This window comes from Nannobrachium achirus (assembly GCF_963921795.1).
Source record: "Nannobrachium achirus genome assembly, chromosome: 7".
Taxonomy (NCBI): Eukaryota; Metazoa; Chordata; class Actinopteri; order Myctophiformes; family Myctophidae; genus Nannobrachium; species Nannobrachium achirus.
In genome coordinates this window covers 49,360,133-49,379,852 of record NC_137816.1, presented here as the reverse complement: position 1 = coordinate 49,379,852, position 19,720 = coordinate 49,360,133, and the positions used below count along the sequence as shown (strand labels likewise).

Sequence of the window (19,720 nt, the reverse complement as noted above, 5' to 3'; positions counted from 1 at the left end):
AGGATTGATGAATCCAGCACAGAGTCAGGTGAGAGTGGCAGGGGGAAATAATCATGGTAACATGTACAATGAATCTTTTTTTTTTCTTTCTCTCTTTTCTTTTTTCTTTCCTGCTAGACATGGAAATAAAAAACAAACAGAAAACAGTCACATTTATTTCTCTTTTGGCTAAAATTATAAAGAAATTATGGGTTGCAGCCTTTTTCTTTTTTCGTCCAAACAAAATGCTATCTACCTCCTCATCATCATCAGCCATCAGTCAGTGCCTTACACATCCACTATAATCAACTAGGATTATATCAAATTCCCAATGTCATTTCTAAGAAAGTTTCACTGTTCTCAAACTACTTCACACATAATATAAATGTCATTTCCATAGACCTACATTGTTATACATGTAGTGAGAGTCAAGCGAGAATAGTTTTTTTCAGCCCTCCGTATTAACAAAAGTAATATCGTTATTGGCTTTTATTATTTAATATGCAGTATGACAGAAGTGCCAAAATTCTGATTTGGTCAAAGAAGACATTGCTAAAACAACACTGCAACCGAAAAGAGTGGCAGTTTGTCCATTTCAGGGAAAACAGAGAAGAGGTAAAGGACAGTAGTGTCTCATCTTAGAATGTGCCCCTTAATATGTTGTAGAGAGTTGGCAGGAGAATGCGCTAATATAAAGGTAACAAATGTTTTCATCTCCGTAAAGCAGAAGCCAGTTATAAGCCCAATGTATACTTCGCTGTATGACAGTGGTGCTCGCAGACAGTCTTACTATATAATGAAGCATAAATTGGGACTTAAGATGTTTGACTTCAGAATCTCTCAAACATTGCATCACAACAAAAAGAAGAAAGAAATGGGTGGTTGGGCGGGTAGGTAGGTGGAAGAATAGACAAATAAAGATGAGGCAAAGCGCAAGGATCTCTGCAGACCAAGAAGAGAACTATTTAATGCGGGAGACATCAAAGTCCTAATCAGCCAGCTCCTGAGCATGGCTTTTATTCTGCGTAGTCCATTGTGGTGAAGAGGGCTGTACCTGCAAACCCGACCACACCAGCACACACAGAAGAATGAGGTAGATCATTGGTCACACTGACCTCTAGAGAAAAACAAAAACAAAACAAAAACAAAAAAAATCTCCCAATGAATTTCATTCTGTGTAAAACTTTATGTAATTTAATAAAAGTACAGCTCTTGGTTAATATCACATCTCAAAGTAAAAAAGAAAAATATAACAGGGAAAAAGATGATGGAATTGCTTTGCTGTGAGCTTGTCACGATCTTTATCTTGTGTGTATTGCAGCTGGACTCTAGTTGTCGTTATTGCTACCGGGAAATGAATCAATCAAGCACTCCATGGATTCCTCATGAGTTAACTTCTAACACATATTGTGATCAACCAATTACAATGTGATACCTTATCAGCCCACCAGTTCCTTTAGATTGGTAGCAGGATGTTTAATGTGGCGTAAAGAAGGCACAATTTCCAATAATAAATTCGTAACTTTTCTAAGGATGTTGTTGTTGTCTGTAACAGTTGTCCTTGTAGTAGAAAATTGATTTACTTCATGACAACCGATAAAACCAAAACAAAGCAACATCAAGATTTCAGTGCAAGCAAGCATTTTTTTTTATATTTCACAAATAAACTAACTATAAAATCTTTGAAATTTTCCTCAGGGAAAAATATTTAAATCTCATGCAGTTTGAATATCACATCACACATGGGTATCCTATGGCATTTGTTTGAGAATCCTTGGAAAAGACGAAAATGTACACGTTTCTTATCAAAATAAAACTTGTTTTTCCTTGATTAGCCAGCTGCTTGAGTCCATTTACATGGTCATAATGTTCCACCATAAAAGTTGAGGCTGTGCAAAGTGTTCATGGGTCTGGTCCAATCAAAGAAGGCCATGACTGCTATCAACGTGATGCCATCAACAATTGCCAACATCCTCCATTACAAGGGGTAATCAAAGGCTAAAATAAAATAAAAAAAACAGCAAGAATAAATATCATCAAAATGTCAATCAACATGTTTCTGCACCAATGTCACCAGGAAAAGAACAGTATAATAAAGTGTCCAAAGTTGTTATGTTGCTTTATGACATTTATATGAATGCGGAAACAATGGCATGCAATGGCTGGTGGGTAGTCAAAATACATACGTACGGTTACTTGCTGTGTTGACTATAAGGAGAAGAGTTGTTAGATGAATCCACCTGTTGCTGCGCGCCATTGTCCTGAGGAGGATTTAGATTACAATATATTTGATAGCTTTAAGAAACCAGACAAACTAGATCCCTAGATAAACGCATGGGTGTGAGGGTGCACATGTTTGATGGACTGTACACTGGAAAATCCTCAATGTTAATGTAACTGAGTGTACAAATGGAACCAATTACTTGGTTCCATTTGACACACCCTGAGCTACATTAACACTGAGGAGTTTACAGTGTAATGATGTGTTGATTTTTCCATGAACGTGTTTGTCGGTAGGACAGGTTTGAGAGGAAGCTCACACTATACTTACAGATGCAGTCTGAATATGAGAGTACTGTGGTATGTAGCCTCCTTGCACGTTAGGATTTGCTGTTATGTACTGTCAAAATGAAAAAGATAGAAAATATATATTTTTTATTTTGGCTATGTCAATATAGGCAAACTTTCATTATAAAACAAAAGAGAAGAAAATAAAGCTACAAGCTCGTGAGGGCAGACTACTATCACACTGACTGACGTTAATTTAATCAAATTGTTGATGGTTATCATAGGCTATACAATCTCACAGTAAGTGGTTAATTAGACCAGGGGTCTTCAACAGGGGGTCCGGGGTAGCCTGGCTTGGCCAGACTATATACTAATGCAGCTAACTAGCTGCAGCATCCCCACCTTGTTTTAACATGGGTGGATTGTCTGGCTGTGCTAGGCTAGGTCCGGGGCCCCTAGGGGGTCCTCAGAGTTACTACAGGTGGGCCGCCAAATCTTTGTGTGATAGGATCATGTTTTTTACATTAACCACTTGAACCCTAGCATCCCTGTTCTGAGTGGAACATTAGCCAAAAATAGCAGATCTACAAGCTTACAACGCCTCGCAGCGCGAGGCGTTGTAAGCTTGTAGATCGGCTATTTTTGGCAAAGAGGTTTGCAAAGTATTTGATGGTTCAAGTGGTGCAGGGGGTCCCTGCTTCACGTTGAAGACCCCTGAATTAGACTAATCGATTTATTCCATTATAAAATATCTATTCGATTTATTTTGTTCGATTTGTTGATACATGAAAAAGATAAAAGAAAAGGCCTACTTTTAAGTGGGTTATTGGTTGTAAATATGGTTAATTGCGCAGCCCTACTAGTGACATCACTGGGGTAAAGCTTTCAGTAGAACATCAGTGTTGCATCAGAGACAGTAGACGACTGCTCGGTTTTATGGCTGCTAATGGAACATTAACCCCACAACAAATATATCCTCGCTGTCAGGCTGAAACCTTGTATGTTCAGATTTAATCTTTTTATGTTTTTTCATAAATGAATGCTCAGGTTTATTTTTATACTTTTATTTATTTTTTTAAATCACAGAGCATTGTGAACTTGTAGATCTGCTATTTTTTGGAAGTGGTTAAGTGGCTGTCTGTGGGTTTCATCAATATTTAATCAAAGAAAGGCATTAACAAGAGCTTGTGACGAATAATACATCGGATCAGATCGGAACACAGGTTCCATTTCCTGAAAAGTAGCGGGTTTGGTCCAACAGGGACGTCAGAGATAAAATGTTCCAAATTGTGATCATGTCCTTTTTGTGTCGCCTTTGAAAATATCACATGTATTGCCTTTATGGCATTTTCATTAGCATATCGTCACTGTCGGGCACAAACCTTGTATCTCCAAGGTTCAAGTTTGTACGTTTTTTCACCAAGTAAAGCCCTGCTTCATCATACAAGACTGTCGCACAAAGGTAGTGAAAACAGCCGATCTGCAAGCACACAACGCCTCGCGGTGCGAGGCGTTGTGTGCTTGTAGATCTGCTATTTTCACTAGTTGAGTTCATTTTTAAAATGATAAATACAAAACGAACGGTCTTGGACGTACAAGGTTTTCACCCGACAACGACGTTAAGAAGTGATGTTCTGTCATATTGTCTATTCATACTCTCCATTTCTGTGTATTGGATACATGCATGTTGATAGGGTGTATCTCCTCACCGCTCCAGTGTTTCCCAATGACAGATGGCTCATCTGCTGAGTAAGTATGCCTGTTGGGTGCAGTGACATGGAGGGATCCACAGAGGGAGACATAACAGCAGCCTGCATTGAAAAGTACCTTGTTCATTTTCAGTTACAGTACATTTCGATAGCCGGTTACATACTGAAAACAGAAACAGTGGGTTTCACATTGCCTACCAGACACATCCCCCTATTAAAAGGAATTTTATTAATAATTAGCAAGAATATAGCATGGGTTATAAATAATATACTTGACATTTATTGTCCCACAAAGCGTGCAGGACACAACATTTACCAGGGGGGGAAAAAATAATAAGACACCGATAGATGTTCGGCGTGAATGTCGATTTACCACGCAACATTCGTTTATTAGGTCTTCAGTTGCCATTTTACATGCTGGCTTTCCCTTTAATCTCAACACTTCTAAGGAATAGAGCATTTCCTAGGCGAAGGCGGGGGAGGGGAGAATCCAGCACACAGACACTTGTTCTACTGGAAACCATCTGTTGGAGGAGTCATACAGCCTCAGAGTCATAAGACCGTCGTCTCTGCCCCAGGCATTTCCTGCTGGACTGCATGAAGCGTGGGGGCGGGGTGGGGGCGTATATCATTTCCATTCTTCCATTTCTGCAGCCTGGCAGCGCCCAGGCACAGAGTCACATACACACACGCATGCACAATCGCTCTTTCTCCCTTATTCGCGTGCGCTCGCCCGCTCACGCACACGCACACACACACACACGCACACGCACGCACGCGCGCGCGCACACACACACACACACACACACACACACACACACACACACGCACACACACACACACACACACACACACACACACACACACACACACAGGAAGGCAGTTTCCCAGAATTCAGCTCTTCTGTGGAAGTTGTTAGTTTAACTTAGTCAGCAGAACAGGCTGATTAAAGTAACATTCTCTGTTCTTAGCTGTGTTAGGCACATTTGCCTTTTCCATACATACTGTAGTACGGGGGCGGTGGTTTTCAAAGTGGGGTCTAGGGACTCCTCTGAAAGGCTCCGCAGCCAAATGAGGTGGAGTTTAATGTCACTACTGCATAAGCAATCGGTTGAAATTATTACAATATCGAAAATCAGTGACCATTCTAAAAACATTATCTCTTACCGGGTGTTGCATGATATAAGGTTGATGTGCCATCCAAGAAGAATGATTCTGTACCTGAATTAGAGGTGGAGAGAAAGATGGAGACAGAGAGGAGAGAACGGGTCAAATAATTTAAAAAAAAAAGAGTCTGACTTTTCATGTTCTTCAAAGAAAAGGATCACTTTAAGTTACAAACCGCGTTCAAATAAAATCACCTATTATCATGTCCACAATATTCACACAGTCACACTGGCCAGCAGCACACCTGTGCAAAAACTCACCCACGTGTATACACACAAACTCGAACGTGCCGACTTTTATACCTGCCATTAACACGTGTCTCCTATTCCGACTGTGTCCACACATTATTTAGCCACATTGCCTGTCATGCTTTCCCAGTGAACAACACATTTAAATCAGATCTCTCTTTTCCACTCCGCATGCAGATTGCTCCACTCGTCACTTCCTCCATTATATTTAAAGACTCAGGAAACTGCGTTTCACTCGTGCTGTCATCAGACTCATTTTCGGGAGAGCTGACCTTTTCACTTTGGTCTGGTTAGTTTCATGTTATGAGCCCAGCTATCATCACCAAGGCACTGCAGACTGCCACTGCCACCGTGGACAAAAAAAGGTTGCCTCCTAATTCAGGTAAGGCTTTTCTTCACATAATTACCCCCGCAGGGCAACCACTGCACTTGTCGGACTTTATTCCATCCATCCATCTTCCCCCCCCCCCCTTGATAAACCTTCTTTGCCGTGCTACTCCTCCCACAGTTTTGGTGGCACGCACTTGGGCCATACTGTATGTCAAATCGACCGGCTTCATCAGGAATCAGTTCCTTGCATTTTGCTAAGAGATACGTTACATAGGCCTAGTTTAGTTTATAAATATATTCGTGAATTACTTTTCTCCATTGACTTTAATTAAAATTGTAACTTTTCCCAAAAATGGAGATGACTGACATCATAGATGTCTGACATCATAGACCACATGAGACTGACACAGTGACATGTCCATATACAGTATGGACATTCCAAGATATGGCCTTAATATTGATGACATCAGGGATCTCTATATATGGGCATAAAAAGGACAAGGACTGTGTGACTCGCGTCACGGCAACCACACTTGCAATTTCCAATTGCATCTTTCTAGTTTTATCTCACTATGAAAAGCATCTTGGGAAATATGCAAATGATAGGGCGGCTGTGGCATTTACAGGAGTCACAGGATTTGACAGATAACCAGTTTCTCTTTAACACCAAGAATGCAAGTTCCTGGCATGTTTCAGCGCAACATAATTTCATTAGCCACCATTTTTGCCACACATGTGCGGCGGGTCTGCTGCACTGGTTTCATGCTATTTTGCGTGCACAGAAACAGAAAAAAGCACAGAGGCCACAGCAGCATGACCAGTGTACATACATAAGCACATCATGTGAGCCAACATGAGCCACTGTGATTCAGTGTTGTTTTTGACAGCAAATTTAGATTTTGTTTTAGTCATAGCCTTTTGAATAAAATGTCAATTAGTTTTAGTCTAATTTTAGTCGACTAAATATAAGATTTTAGACGACTAAATCTACAGTTGATTTAGTCAACTGAAATGTACGATATTTTGGCAGGCCTTGATGGCATCGTAATGACTGATTTTACACTTAGTTGTGTGCTGAAAATAGCAGATCTACAAGCTCACAGGAGCTTGTAGATCTTCTATTTTCAGCACGCAACACCTGAGAGCAACCAAACACAAAATGACTCTCTTCTCCACTAATCCCTCCCTAACGTTTTAGTCTAGTTTTTATTTTGTTGACGAAATTGTCAATATATTTAGTCTTAGTTTTAGTCATCACAGCTTAGTTTTTATTTCGTTTTTCATTTAGTTTTCGTCAGTGAAAAAAAACGCAGTTGACAAAAAAAAATCGTCATAGTTTTAGTTGACGAAATCAACACTGAATCAAGTCCAAGGAGACTTTGACAGTACCTGGTAGGCAGAGACAGGAGACATGTAGGGACTCATGGTAGACTGTGCAGTCATCATCCTATTGGCCAAAGGATAAGGAGAAGGGTAGAACCTATCCAGCAGAGAGCATTGGGGGAAAAGAAACAAATTAATGTAAAGTTTGCAGCTGATCTGGAAATCTAATATGTTCAACGGCCTTCATGCAACCTACCCATTCTGCATAGGTATTGAAGAGGGGTCATAGGTGAGAGTCATTGTGCCCTGAAAGAATGTAGAATTACACATACATGTAAAAGTGTATTCACGCTGGGCACAACTAGGGATGGGACGATACGCGATATTATCGTTTATCGTGATTAAAGAACACTCACGATAATCGTATCGCGGAGATTTAATGTATCGTGATATCATCCTCTGTCATGCACTGGGATCAATTCACCTTTTATTTGCCGAGCTGCATATCCGGTACCACTTAAACCCTCATAATTGGTAAAAGGTACTTGATACAGTCTTTTTTTTACACTATATCAAATGTCTTTGCCAAAAAACTGCAGATCTACAAGCTCACAACTGTGAGCTTGTAGATCTGCTATTTTTTGGCAAATGTTCAGCCCCAGGATGATGGATTTTGATTATCGCGATAATATTGTAAATCACGATTTTTTTTTGTCATAATAATCGTGATATGACATTTTTATATCGTACCATCCCTAGGCACAACACAATTGTTTTTGATTAATGCAATTAAATATGAATCACTCAAGGCATATTTTATACATTATCATACAAAGGATTTGTGCAAAAATAGCGACATGAAAGCTTGTTTTCAAAATGCTGCCACCAAATTCACAAGATGTCGTATCGGTTGATATGGCTCTGGTGATTCAAGCAAAGCTATTATTTGCCTTAACTCAGAACCAGGCCAAATTTATGATTTCGCTGCCCTCTAAATGTGAAATACTGTATATAGTATATATGTCAGTGTTTTTGAGATTCAGTGAGATTTGAGAACAGGAGCACTCGTTTTTGGGCGCGAGGTGGAGCAAGCGGTGCCTCCTTCCGGGGACTGCCCATAAGGTGAACTACAAAACAAGCGCTCCGGTCCCAATCTCACTGGTACCTCAAAAACACTGTAACATATATACTATTTCTACATGTAACACCCAGGATTCAAACCAAAGGGGGACCAAAGCCAAACAGCTTATCCACTAGCCTAAAGGGAAATTCCCCTTGGCCGGGGAGATATTAGGCTTTTGGTCTTCAGGCAGAGGCTCTGAGCCACACTGCTACTCACTCCCCTTTGACCTCATCCATCGGGAAACCCGATCCAGGTCACAGCAACAATGTAACACCAGGGATTCAAACCCGAATCTCCCGGGCGGGAAGGGACCACTAAAGCCAAACATCTTATCCACTATACCCAGGGTTCTCAATCCTTCTTATGCCACAACCCCATTTTGTGGTGTTCATTTTAAAACAGTTCCTTTAAGAGCCACCCGAACATAATTAGAGGTAAATACAGCCGACTTCGACTTCCTTGCGTCGATTGCGTCCCCATCCTCCCTTGCCCCGTTTCTTTATGTAAAAACAACAACAACAGAAAACTGTTGCCAATGGGCAACCCCAACGGCAACCTTCCCGCGGCCCCACTTTGGGTCGCGACACATAGTTTGAGAACTGCTTAATGACGGAAAGGGGAATCCCCAGTTGGCTGGGGAAAATATTAGGCTATTGGTTTTCAGGCTCTGAGCCACTCTGCTACATACAGTATAAAATATCTTCTACACTATAGAAGGTTAAAAATAGGGCATTGACAACATTGGCTATTGTTAGTGCTAACTAGGACACCTTAAGCTAACACAAATATTATTAATCTCGTTAGCTGCAGCTGTGTAGCTTACATCACAGTGAACCAAGGTCAGCCAAGCCTATTTTTACCTGTCTTCCTTTAGAGGGCAGCAAAAGACAATTTTGGCCAGGTGTTGCCGAGTTACACTTTAAAACGTTGCCATGATATACAGTAGCTACAAACACCAGAAGAATGAAAACGAAACAATCAATTAAATCTCATTCTCTGTCATGTGACGACCTTGACGAGATTTGTGATTTGACGCTGTTTGTTTTGGCGCTGTTCACTAGCCTATGGGTCACCAAATATGTTCAGATTCTACTGGACCTGACACGTCGATGATGTAACCGTAACAAAAATAGCTTTTCCAATATGTACATTATGTATGTGTATGGGATAGGGATGGGACGACATGAACATTTCATATCACGATTATTGTGACAAAAGAAATCGCGATTTACAATATTATCGCCATAATCAAAATCCATTATCCTGGGGCGAAACATTTGTCAAAAAATAGCAGATCTACAAGCTCACAAGTTGTGAGCATGTAGATCGGTTATTTTTGGCAAAGACATTTGATAGGGAGTGAAAAAAGACTGTATCAACGTAGCCTATATAATACGTATATTATAAGTATTTACCAATTATAGAGGGTTTAAATGGTGGATATGCAGCTCGGCAAATAAAAGGTGAATTGATCATATCAATATAGGACCATATCACGATAAATTAAATATCCACGACACGATTATCGTGAGTGTTTTTTATCACGATAAACGATAATATCGCTTATTGTCCCGTAGCCTGGACAAGGATTATTTTCTGATTCTAGGTGACCCGTTAAGGCGTCTTTTGAATACTCCCCTCATGGCAGAGAATGAGTTAAATTCATCTCATTAATGTTTTTTTCATGATCAATTATTCCTTCAATACAATATCACACAGGGCAACAGAGGTGAAAGAGACACAGTGGCAGAGAGATACATACTAGTCTCAGGTCCCCTTCCCTAGTCCATGTCCGTCCATTGGGAACAAATGGACTGTGAGTGTGTTTCTTCCTCTGGCCATCTGCAAACTTACACAGGAGGGGCTCGGAGGGGGCTGGGACAGAGAAGATGAACGGTTAGAAGGCTTAGCGTCATTGTTCCTCACTCGTTATCATCAACGTCGTTATCTATTGACAACCCCCGAGTTTAAACAAAGGAGGAATGGATTCATACCCAGGCCTCCTGTCGCTGTCTTGATGAATTTCCCATTAAAGTGGGAGATCACAGCGTTACACTGCTCCGTTGTGTCCATCCTGAGGGAAGTATCAATAACACTGGCTAAATCACCTTCAAATATACATAGAGTCCTAAATCCAACACTCAGGTTTGTGAATTAAAAATGGTCACATGCATAATTCTCCTTAAAGTGATGTCTAACTTTGGTAGAATCTTGGGTTTTATAGCTACATGGCCAATGGTCATGTTGCTATAAGTCCAAATGTAGTTGATCGTCTTTATGTTATATCGTCACTGTCGGGCAGAAACCTCGTATCTCCAAGTTTCAAATGTATTTTTCATTTGCAAAGTAAAGCACTGCTTCATCATATGGCTATCGCACAGAAGTAGTGAAAACAGCCGATCTATATCTATAAGGTTAACTTAAAACCAAACATCTCCTTAAACCCACCTGGCAAAGCCCACGCCTCGGCTGTTGCCGCTGTAGTCTCTGAGGACCCTTGTGGAGACCACCTGGCCGAACGGCATGAGCATGCCCTCCAGCTCCTGCTCGTCCACGGAGAGAGGCAGGTTGGAGATGTAGAGGTTCGTGGGGTCCTGTTCCTGCTGCTGCTCAACAAAACAAAGGGAGGGAAAATCCACCCTGGTAGTGAATGTCATGTGGTGTGGTGATGTGATGTGATGTATGTGATGTGCTGCATACCATGTCAACGTAAATTACCATTATTTCTGAGAAAATTTCCATATTCACATGGTAGCCATTTTGCGCTTACATCCATTTATTGATTTTATTATTCCATAGCCAGTCACCCCCGCCCCCTATACCCCTCCTCCCGTGTACTAACCTCCATAGCCAGTCTACAAGCTTGTAGATCGGCTATTTTTTGGCAAAGACATTTGATAGAGATTGAAAAAAAGACAAGTATGTAAATTACCTTTTACCAATTATAGAGGGTTTAAGTGGTATCGGATATGCAGCTCGGCAAATAAAAGGTGAATTGATCCCAGTACATGACATAGCACGATATCACGATAAATTAAATCTCCGTGATACGGTTATCGTGAGTGTATTTTATCACGATAAACGATAATATCACTCATCGTCCCATCCCTAGTTCCGGCCGCCTGATGACTACAACAAACTACAACATGACGCAACGTTATTATTTCCTTAATTAATAATGTGAATCAGTTAGTTTATTCTCGCTAGTTTATTCCCCCAACATAACATAACAACATATTAACCCTATCTCCAACCCTAACCCTAACCGCACACGTATCCATGTAGTCGGAGTAACGAGACGTCAGACTGACGTGTGCCCCCCCCCCCCCCCCTCACATGACACAGACAGAGACACAAAGACAAACACTTGTGACTGCCTGAGACTGAAAATCTTATCTACTCTTCTAAATTGCTGCTTGCAGTTGCAGCACGTGCAAGTTCACCAGGAACTACACATTTCTAGTTGATTTAATTATTCCAGAAGTCTGTTCTGAGATATCTCTTAATTCAAAAAGTGCACGCTGTTCAGCCGCTATGCTGCTCCTTCATTAGCCGGTGAATTTGCACCATAGAAACAGGATAGATAAGAAAACCATTTGTCTCATCAAGAATCCATGTTACTGAATCATGATTGGGGATGACAGTGAGGCTAACTGGAATTGGAAGAAGGCATCGGATGTAGGCTAAGACAATGAAAGCGTCTTCAATAATTTATTTCTCCAACTCCATGCTCCCCCACCCCTCTCACTCTCTCTCTCTCTCTCTCTCTCTCTCACACACACACACACACACACACACACACACACACACACACACACACACACACACACACACACTCCGCTTCCTCTACTGTGGAGCAGATTAAGGCCTCCCCTAAAGCCTGCAGCAGGAGACGGTAGCGTAGCTTAGCTACCACATCACATGCACGTCCTCCTAGGATACACAGTTTGATACCCATCTCCCAGAATTAAACCTTCGTTCTACCGCGCAATACAGGAACGCAGTCAGAGCTACAGGGAAGGGTAACGAGGGAAAAGATGACTCCAGAGAAATTCTACTGTATGTACCGCTAGGGATGGGACGATTGCATGATTATTGTGACCAAATAAATTGCGATTTACGATATTATCGTGATAATCGAAATATCCCCAACATATTATCCTGGGAGGAACATTTGCCAAAAAAATAGCAGATCTACAAGCTGCGACGCGGTGTGAGCTTCTTTTTTTTGCTATTGCTATTTTCTGTTATTTTTTGGCAAAGAGACTTGGTAGAAAATGAAAATAAAATAAAAAAGACTGTATCAAGTACGTTATTTCCAGGTCCGTTTTACCAATTATAGAGGGTTTAAATGGTACCGGACATGCAGCTCGGCAAATAAAAGTTGTATTAAAGGATAATTTCGCTATGAATTTAAATCTCCACGACACGATCATTGTGAGTATTTTATCGTCCCATCCCTACTATGTACCGCGTAATGTGCCGTCGGACTGACGTATTCCTCCCCCAGCCAGGACAGGCTGCAACACAAATAATGCACTCAAGGCCAAAACACAGAATCTCTTATCGTCTCTTTTTAAAAGCCATACTTGAATTACTCCCAGTGATGTAGCATTATCTAAAATCAGAAGTTGTATGACCAAAGCCCATACTAGTATTTGATATCGTGCAGTGCAGATGCTAACATAAATTAGCATGAATGCTGAATAGCTAACAATTCAGCTACTACCCACAGACAGTGCTAATCTGCATTAATCTATGGAGCCTAGCTGGAATGGAGGGATGTTTGGGGGCAGGGAGCTGCTGGTCCATGTGCTTGTACTGTTGACTGATGGGGTATTTGGCAGAGAGAAATGTGACATCTGGTTTCTGCAGTGAATGTAAATGGGGTCACAGGAAGAACAGCCAGTCAGCTGAGGCCATGTGACTGCTTCACTGTCTCTCTCTCTCAAACTCACACACACACAAACACATACAAGCATCAACGAAGCCCAAACCCGCACAAAACAAACAACACCCCCCCCCCCACACACACACACACACACACACACACACATACTGTACATACATACAAGATACCCAAGCATGTGAAAATGAAATACGTTTGTATGCCAGCCAGCATGTCTCACTTTGGCCATCTGGGCTTGGATCCCGCTGGTTTTGAGAGCGTGCACGGCCTTCAGAGCTGCGGCTGGGCTGTCAAAGTCCACAAAGCCATAACCTATAATCGGTCAAAAAGGAATATTTTAATAAAAATTATATTAAATGAAAACAGGAACCAACTAATGTTAAATGTTGTCTTACTCCGCCATATAAGGTACATCGATCGCATCAACTGTACATACCTTTACATTTGTTGGTCGTCTTATCCAGGATTGCCTTTGCGGACTGGATTTTGCCGTACCTGAGAGCACATGCACATGAAAATTACTGTCATGAAATCTTTCTGACGTACCACACAAAACATTACATGACACAGACCAACCATTTATTTGCGAAAGAAAACAGACCAAAAACGTATATTAGGCAAATGACAAATATCACAGTTGGATTCATGAAAGCCGATTACAGCATTATAAGTGAAAACAGAGTAGACAAATCATCGTAAAGACACACTCATGATGCAAGATATGCATAAAACTATACCATATATATTTCTTTGTACTAGGACACACACACACACACACACACACACACGCGCACAGTCGCACACGCACACACACACAAATTATTATTAAATATGTTAGTAATTTCCTTATCAAGTTATTTGTCATATCTGCCTAGTGAAAGTTTTGTTCATGAAGCCTAAAATAATTATTTGTTTTAATGTATATGGTCCAATGTTCAATGACAAAAACACAATTAAATCGTTAATTGCAATCGACAATCGTCAAGCAAAATGTCATGGTCGTGACAACACACACACACAAACACACATACACCATACAGAGACTAAATGCTTAGCTTCCATGGCCATTCAAGCCGTGTTGCTATGAAAAGCCCTTTCATTTCTGCTTTGTGCTGGCAAACACCATTGGGAAGAGGAACAAAACACAAGCAAACACGACGCAAACAGCTGCTGCTGCTGCTGGTTACATGGTTGAATGACCCTTCCATATGCTGGTAATTCTGAGGATGGGAGAGGCCATACACAACTTCAGAATCCACTGCACTAAGTAGTGGGACTGTAGCCTATACTGTCTGTCACGCATATTCACTGGACCACTTATAGGTATATATCACTAAACCCCTCTAGGGCTGTCACGATTATGATATTTTACATGACGATTAATTGCCACTCAAATAATTGCGATTAACGATTGTGTTTTTGTCGTTGACAATTACATTTCTGTTTGGCTTTTAGGCTTTGAAGTTGCACATGGCAGATATGACACATAACCTAAATATAGAAAGAAATAAAGGACATATTTGACAACTTGACACTATAAAAAGAACCTTGATAGTGGAAATAGACGATCTACAAGCTCACAACGCGCCGCGATGCGTTGTGAGCTTGTAGATCTGCTATTTCCACTATTTTTTACTTAAAAAAACATATTAACATTTTTCAACATGGAAACGATTATGAAAAATAATTGCGATTATGCCAAATAATTGCGATTAGACGATTATGTAATAATTGTGACAGCCCTACTTCGGGAGATAGACTCCCTAATCGGAGATAGACTCCCTGATCGGGAGATAAGCGACCGTCAGGTCGCATGTAAAAATTGGCCTGATGGTGGCTCTAAATGGGACAGATCCATGTTGATGACATGACTTTAGAGGGGAGAGAGATGGAGGGGGGGGGGGGGGGGGGGGGGGCTGGATTAGCAGCCTATAGGGGTCTCTATCGTCGTCCATGCCGTCGTCCATGCCTTACCCCGTAACCCCGTAACTCTTTTGCCATTTTTTTACTATTTTGAAAAACATGTTTTAAATATTTCAAATAGCTGATCTACAAGCTCACAACAATGTCGATGTAGATCGGATATTTGATGTATTTAAAAATAAAAATAGGGTTTTTCAAAATAGTAAAAAAAAAAAAAGGCAAATAAGTTTATGGATATGGCATGGACGAAAATATAGCTCTAGGTGCCAAGAAATACGCCACATACGCCAGCTGTCCGGGCCATCACTAACCTTTTTATAACTTGCTAGTTGAACCCATAACACAGAACTGAATACATTTTTTAAAATATTATGTTTTGCCATTCTGTTTTATTTTGATAGAGAGACAGGAAATGTGGGAGAGAGAGGCGGGGTGACATGCAGGATAACTTGAACAGGGATCAGCTGCGAGAACAATAGCCTTATGTATATCGTCGTTGTCGGGTGGATACCTTGTATGTCCAAGACCGTTCGTTTTGTATTTATCATTTTAAAAATGATTTAAACTAGTGAAAACAGCCGATCTGCAAGCACACAACGCCTCACGGGTGCGTGGCGTTGTGTGCTTGTAGATCGGCTGTTTTCACTACTTTTGTGTGATGGCCTTGAATGATGTAACAGGGCTTTACTTTGCGAAACAACTTACAAATTTGAAACTTGGGAGATACAAGGTTTCTGCCCGACAGTGACGATATGTTACATTGATACTTGACGATCCACCACTGAAAAACCTTATAACCCATAAGACCTGAGGCAGATTCTGCAAATGTCTTCTAAATCCTTCTAAGGTTTTTGAAAAACGTATGGTTCTATGATCAGAGGTTCTTTCTCACTTTTTCATGTCAAGGATCCCTAAAATGATATGTAGGCCTTCTTGGCCACAGACCCCCATCTCAAAATATTTTGTTCCAGGGACCCCCAGAAGCAAGGATTTGAGTTACAAATGGTTGCTTTAAAAATACTTTATATATATATATATATATATATATATATATATATATATTCAAAGATTTACACACATTTTCACGATTTTTCAAAAATACTGTAGCAGATCTACAAGCTCATAGCGCGGTACTCGGTGCCGCATTTTGAGCTCATATATCTGCTGTTTTTTAATAGCTAAAGTACAAAACAACGGTTAAAGTGGTTGAAAAGGCTCGCTCACAAATATAACAGTATTACCACTCTCTCGTCATGTTGTTGTGTGCGCGCATACTCACTGCTGGCACAGTTTGACCAGATCCAGGTCAGTAGTAGCAGGTGGCAGACCACGGATGTACAGGTTTGTCTTACTGAGCTGCTCCCACCCCGTGCTGCTGCTGTTGCTGCTGCTGCTGGGGCTGGATGGAGCCATCGGATAGGACTGCACACACACAGGAAAACCCACTGTCAGCAAAGTATCAAAGCTGGACAAAATGACTGAAAACCCTAACTCTGACGGATTTCCTAAAGAAATGTCTGATAATACTGGATCTGGCACACACGACAAGACGCGTTTGACTGGCATTGCAACCAGATTAAGTATCCCGAAAAAAAAGGAAACTTTCAATGTCCAGCCCAATCTCATCAATGCCCTTCTTGACCCAGCACACGGTTTACGGTTTACAAAATTCACGGTTCGGTTCGGTTCGGTTTGATATTTTGGTTTCACGGTTTGATACTTTTTCGATACAAAAAATAAACAGAAATGTCCTTGATTTATAAATGTATTTTTATAACTACGTATATTTTGTTTTAACTTTGGACAATACGGTACCCAACCTCTAGGGTAGTAGTTCTCTAAGTGGGCTCTGCGGACCCCTAGGGGTCCTTGAGGGGGTTCCAGGGGAATGTGGATGTGGAGTGGTATTGTATTGTTCGGTACAGGGTCATTCGGTTCGGTACACCCTCGTATCGAACGGTTCAATACGAATACATGTATTTTGTTGCACCCTTAGTACACATCTACTGCACACACGCACGCACGTGCACGCACACACACACACCCACACACACACACACACACACACACACACACACACACACACACGCACACACACAAATGAACACATTAATATTTCATCACTGGCCTGTGTGTGAACATCATATGCATAACAGCATAATAAGCAAGTGAACACAACAGCAGCATAAAATGTGTTATCCTATTAAAATGTGTTAACTTATTAAAACGTGTTACCCGTATATATTATCTGCCAGTGTTATATTCTTGTACATGAGCCATGGATACAGATGCACTGTGCAATCAAATCTGTCCCTACTCCTGACTACTTGCTTCCTGTTTCAGTATTCATTAGAATTGTGTGTGTGCACGCGATTGCATGTGCGAGCACACGCACGCACGCACGCACGCACACGCACACACACACACACACACACACACACACACACACACACACACACACACACACACACGTAATCTCTCTCTCTCTCTCTCTCTCTCTCTCTCTCTCTCTCTCATTCGGAACCAAATCATACATCACTCACATGCAAAGCATTTCCTTTCTGCAGTAACTCATTCAGTGAGTGAGTAGTTCAGTCATTCAGTGAACCATTCCATACAACAAGAATAGCTTCATACCATCAGTCCATGTCATGACCAACCACAAATTGATGTCAACAATAGCATGACGTGGCCTAATCTGTCAAAAAATACAAATAATACCAACGCAATGCTGCTTAAAGACAAACCTGGAACTGGAAGACATTATTATAGCATCATTTTACATTGAACTGTGTATGGTATAGTTCAAATAATAAATCAATACATAATATATATTTGTAATATTGGTATAATTTTGTGTGCACTTTTCCCTGCTCAGACTAGAGTAGGCCTATGTCACCAACAACTGGGTTGACGTCAGGTCTCAGACACTGCAGGAGTAGGCTACTGTTAGTGTGAAATTATATTGGTAGGTTACACAGCATCATCATCAAAGCAGAATACATCATTATTTTACACCACGACCTCATTGACTCCGGCCCTACAGGCACCACAAGCAATTATTTGTGGCCAGATCCTCATGGGTGTGGCAAGGTGAGCTGAATCCTCTCTCTCCTGATGTAGCATCCATAATCAAAGCACAGACAGACCAGGACAGGCAACGGTGGTCCTAAAGCTGGATGTGTGTGTTTACACGAGAGTGTGACCTCTAAACTGATCCCTTACACGATAGGACATTGATCCCAGTGTATCCCAATAAATGATGGGCACAATATTCAGTAATAGCACGTTTTGCTCTGCAGGAGAATGCATAGGCCTACAAACATCAATACTTGCATACCTCGTTAAATAAAGGGCCATAACGTTAAATGGTCATGTTTCACCACCAGAGGTTTAGGGATGCTTCAATCCTGCCCACATTGACTTACTATGGATGGAGCCAGGCTATAGCTAGCCACACAGACACAGAGTGCTCTCGGTTTACTGACCCCGTTATGAAAATGGCTAAAATAACGTGCCTCTTGCTCCATTACAACAGATTCCAGTGGCATTTGGTTTATAGAATTACTCATGACTGTGAAAATAGTTGCTGCCTGCCTATGGGCCAATGCCTGAGGCTGAAGAAGAATGGATCATCTTTCTCCCTAGCCCCGGCCTCCACAACGTCATCCTCGGCTGTATCAATTCCATTCCCATTTGACTGCATTAACTGCCGAACAAAAAGTGCACAAGGGGACATTAATAGTCACCCTGTTCTCAATGTCTTATGAGTCATACTGATGTGATTTGAAGCCTCGAAAAGAAGTGTTCATAATTTATTACACCCTTTCTTTCCCCCCGGAGAAGAAGGGCTTACCAATGTCATTTAACGATTACGTTATTGCTTTGTCATAACAATTCGTCGAATAATATGCCGTTTATTCGGAGTACCTCATAGCCGTTACCTCAGTGGAAAGGTGCGAAAAGGTGCGAAAAGTCAAAATGTGTGTGTGGGGTTGTGTTTTTTTTTTAGGCCTACCTGCTTGCGATGGGTGGTCTTCAGCGGGTTGCTTGTATTCGCAAAGATCATCCTGGAGGTTACGACGAGCTATAGCTACTATTTCCTTCTTATATCCACACTACAACACGGTCGGGACCGCTGGAAATAGAATCGAAAGGGTTTTTAGTCGGTGAGCCCAGGCCTAAAACATCCGCATATTGGACAGTATTCGCCGAATAGCCCTTGGTGCTGCGTATCTGTCGTCTCACTGACATCTATACATGCATACAGTCAGATGCAAACAGCCTGCCCAGCGCTCAGTGGACCAACCCTACGGTCCGCTTCATTGATCTACGACGTCCTGCCGACCAGACCCACCTACTACTAGTGGTGGTGGAGGAAAGTACTCAAGTAAATGTATCAATACTGCAATGTAGACAAATACACAAGTATAGAACTCAAAATACTTGTGTAGAAGTATTGTCATCAAAATGTAGCCTATAAGTACCAAAAGTAAAAGTA

General features: G+C 41.3%; 1 protein-coding gene across 1 annotated transcript; it reads right to left on the bottom strand.

Annotated features, from left to right (window-relative positions):
- Positions 1 to 885: 885 nt before the first annotated feature.
- On the bottom strand, positions 886 to 19,379 carry rbms1a (RNA binding motif, single stranded interacting protein 1a). The gene is made up of 14 exons (XM_080729595.1): positions 19,238 to 19,379; positions 16,499 to 16,641; positions 13,733 to 13,791; positions 13,517 to 13,608; positions 10,836 to 10,993; positions 10,382 to 10,461; positions 10,150 to 10,262; positions 7,521 to 7,570; positions 7,331 to 7,421; positions 5,364 to 5,417; positions 4,197 to 4,298; positions 2,531 to 2,599; positions 2,170 to 2,240; positions 886 to 1,977 (listed from the first exon to the last, which is right to left on the bottom strand). The coding sequence occupies exons 1-13, from the start codon at positions 19,286 to 19,288 to the stop codon at positions 2,172 to 2,174; spliced, it is 1,131 nt and encodes a 376-aa protein (XP_080585721.1). The 5' UTR covers positions 19,289 to 19,379; the 3' UTR covers positions 886 to 1,977; positions 2,170 to 2,171.
- Positions 19,380 to 19,720: the final 341 nt, after the last annotated feature.

What these genes read in the sequence shown, in the direction of transcription:
- rbms1a (XM_080729595.1), bottom strand. Translation starts at nt 19,288, where the DNA reads ATGATCTTTGCGAATACAAGCAACCCGCTGAAGACCACCCATCGCAAG. An exon ending in GACAGCGACAGGAGGCCTGG is followed by an intron (nt 10,263 to 10,381) that starts GTATGAATCCAT and finishes TCTCTGTCCCAG; the next exon opens with CCCCCTCCGAGCCCCTCCTG. An exon ending in CTCCTGTCTCTGCCTACCAG is followed by an intron (nt 5,418 to 7,330) that starts GTACTGTCAAAG and finishes CCTCTAATTCAG; the next exon opens with GTACAGAATCATTCTTCTTG.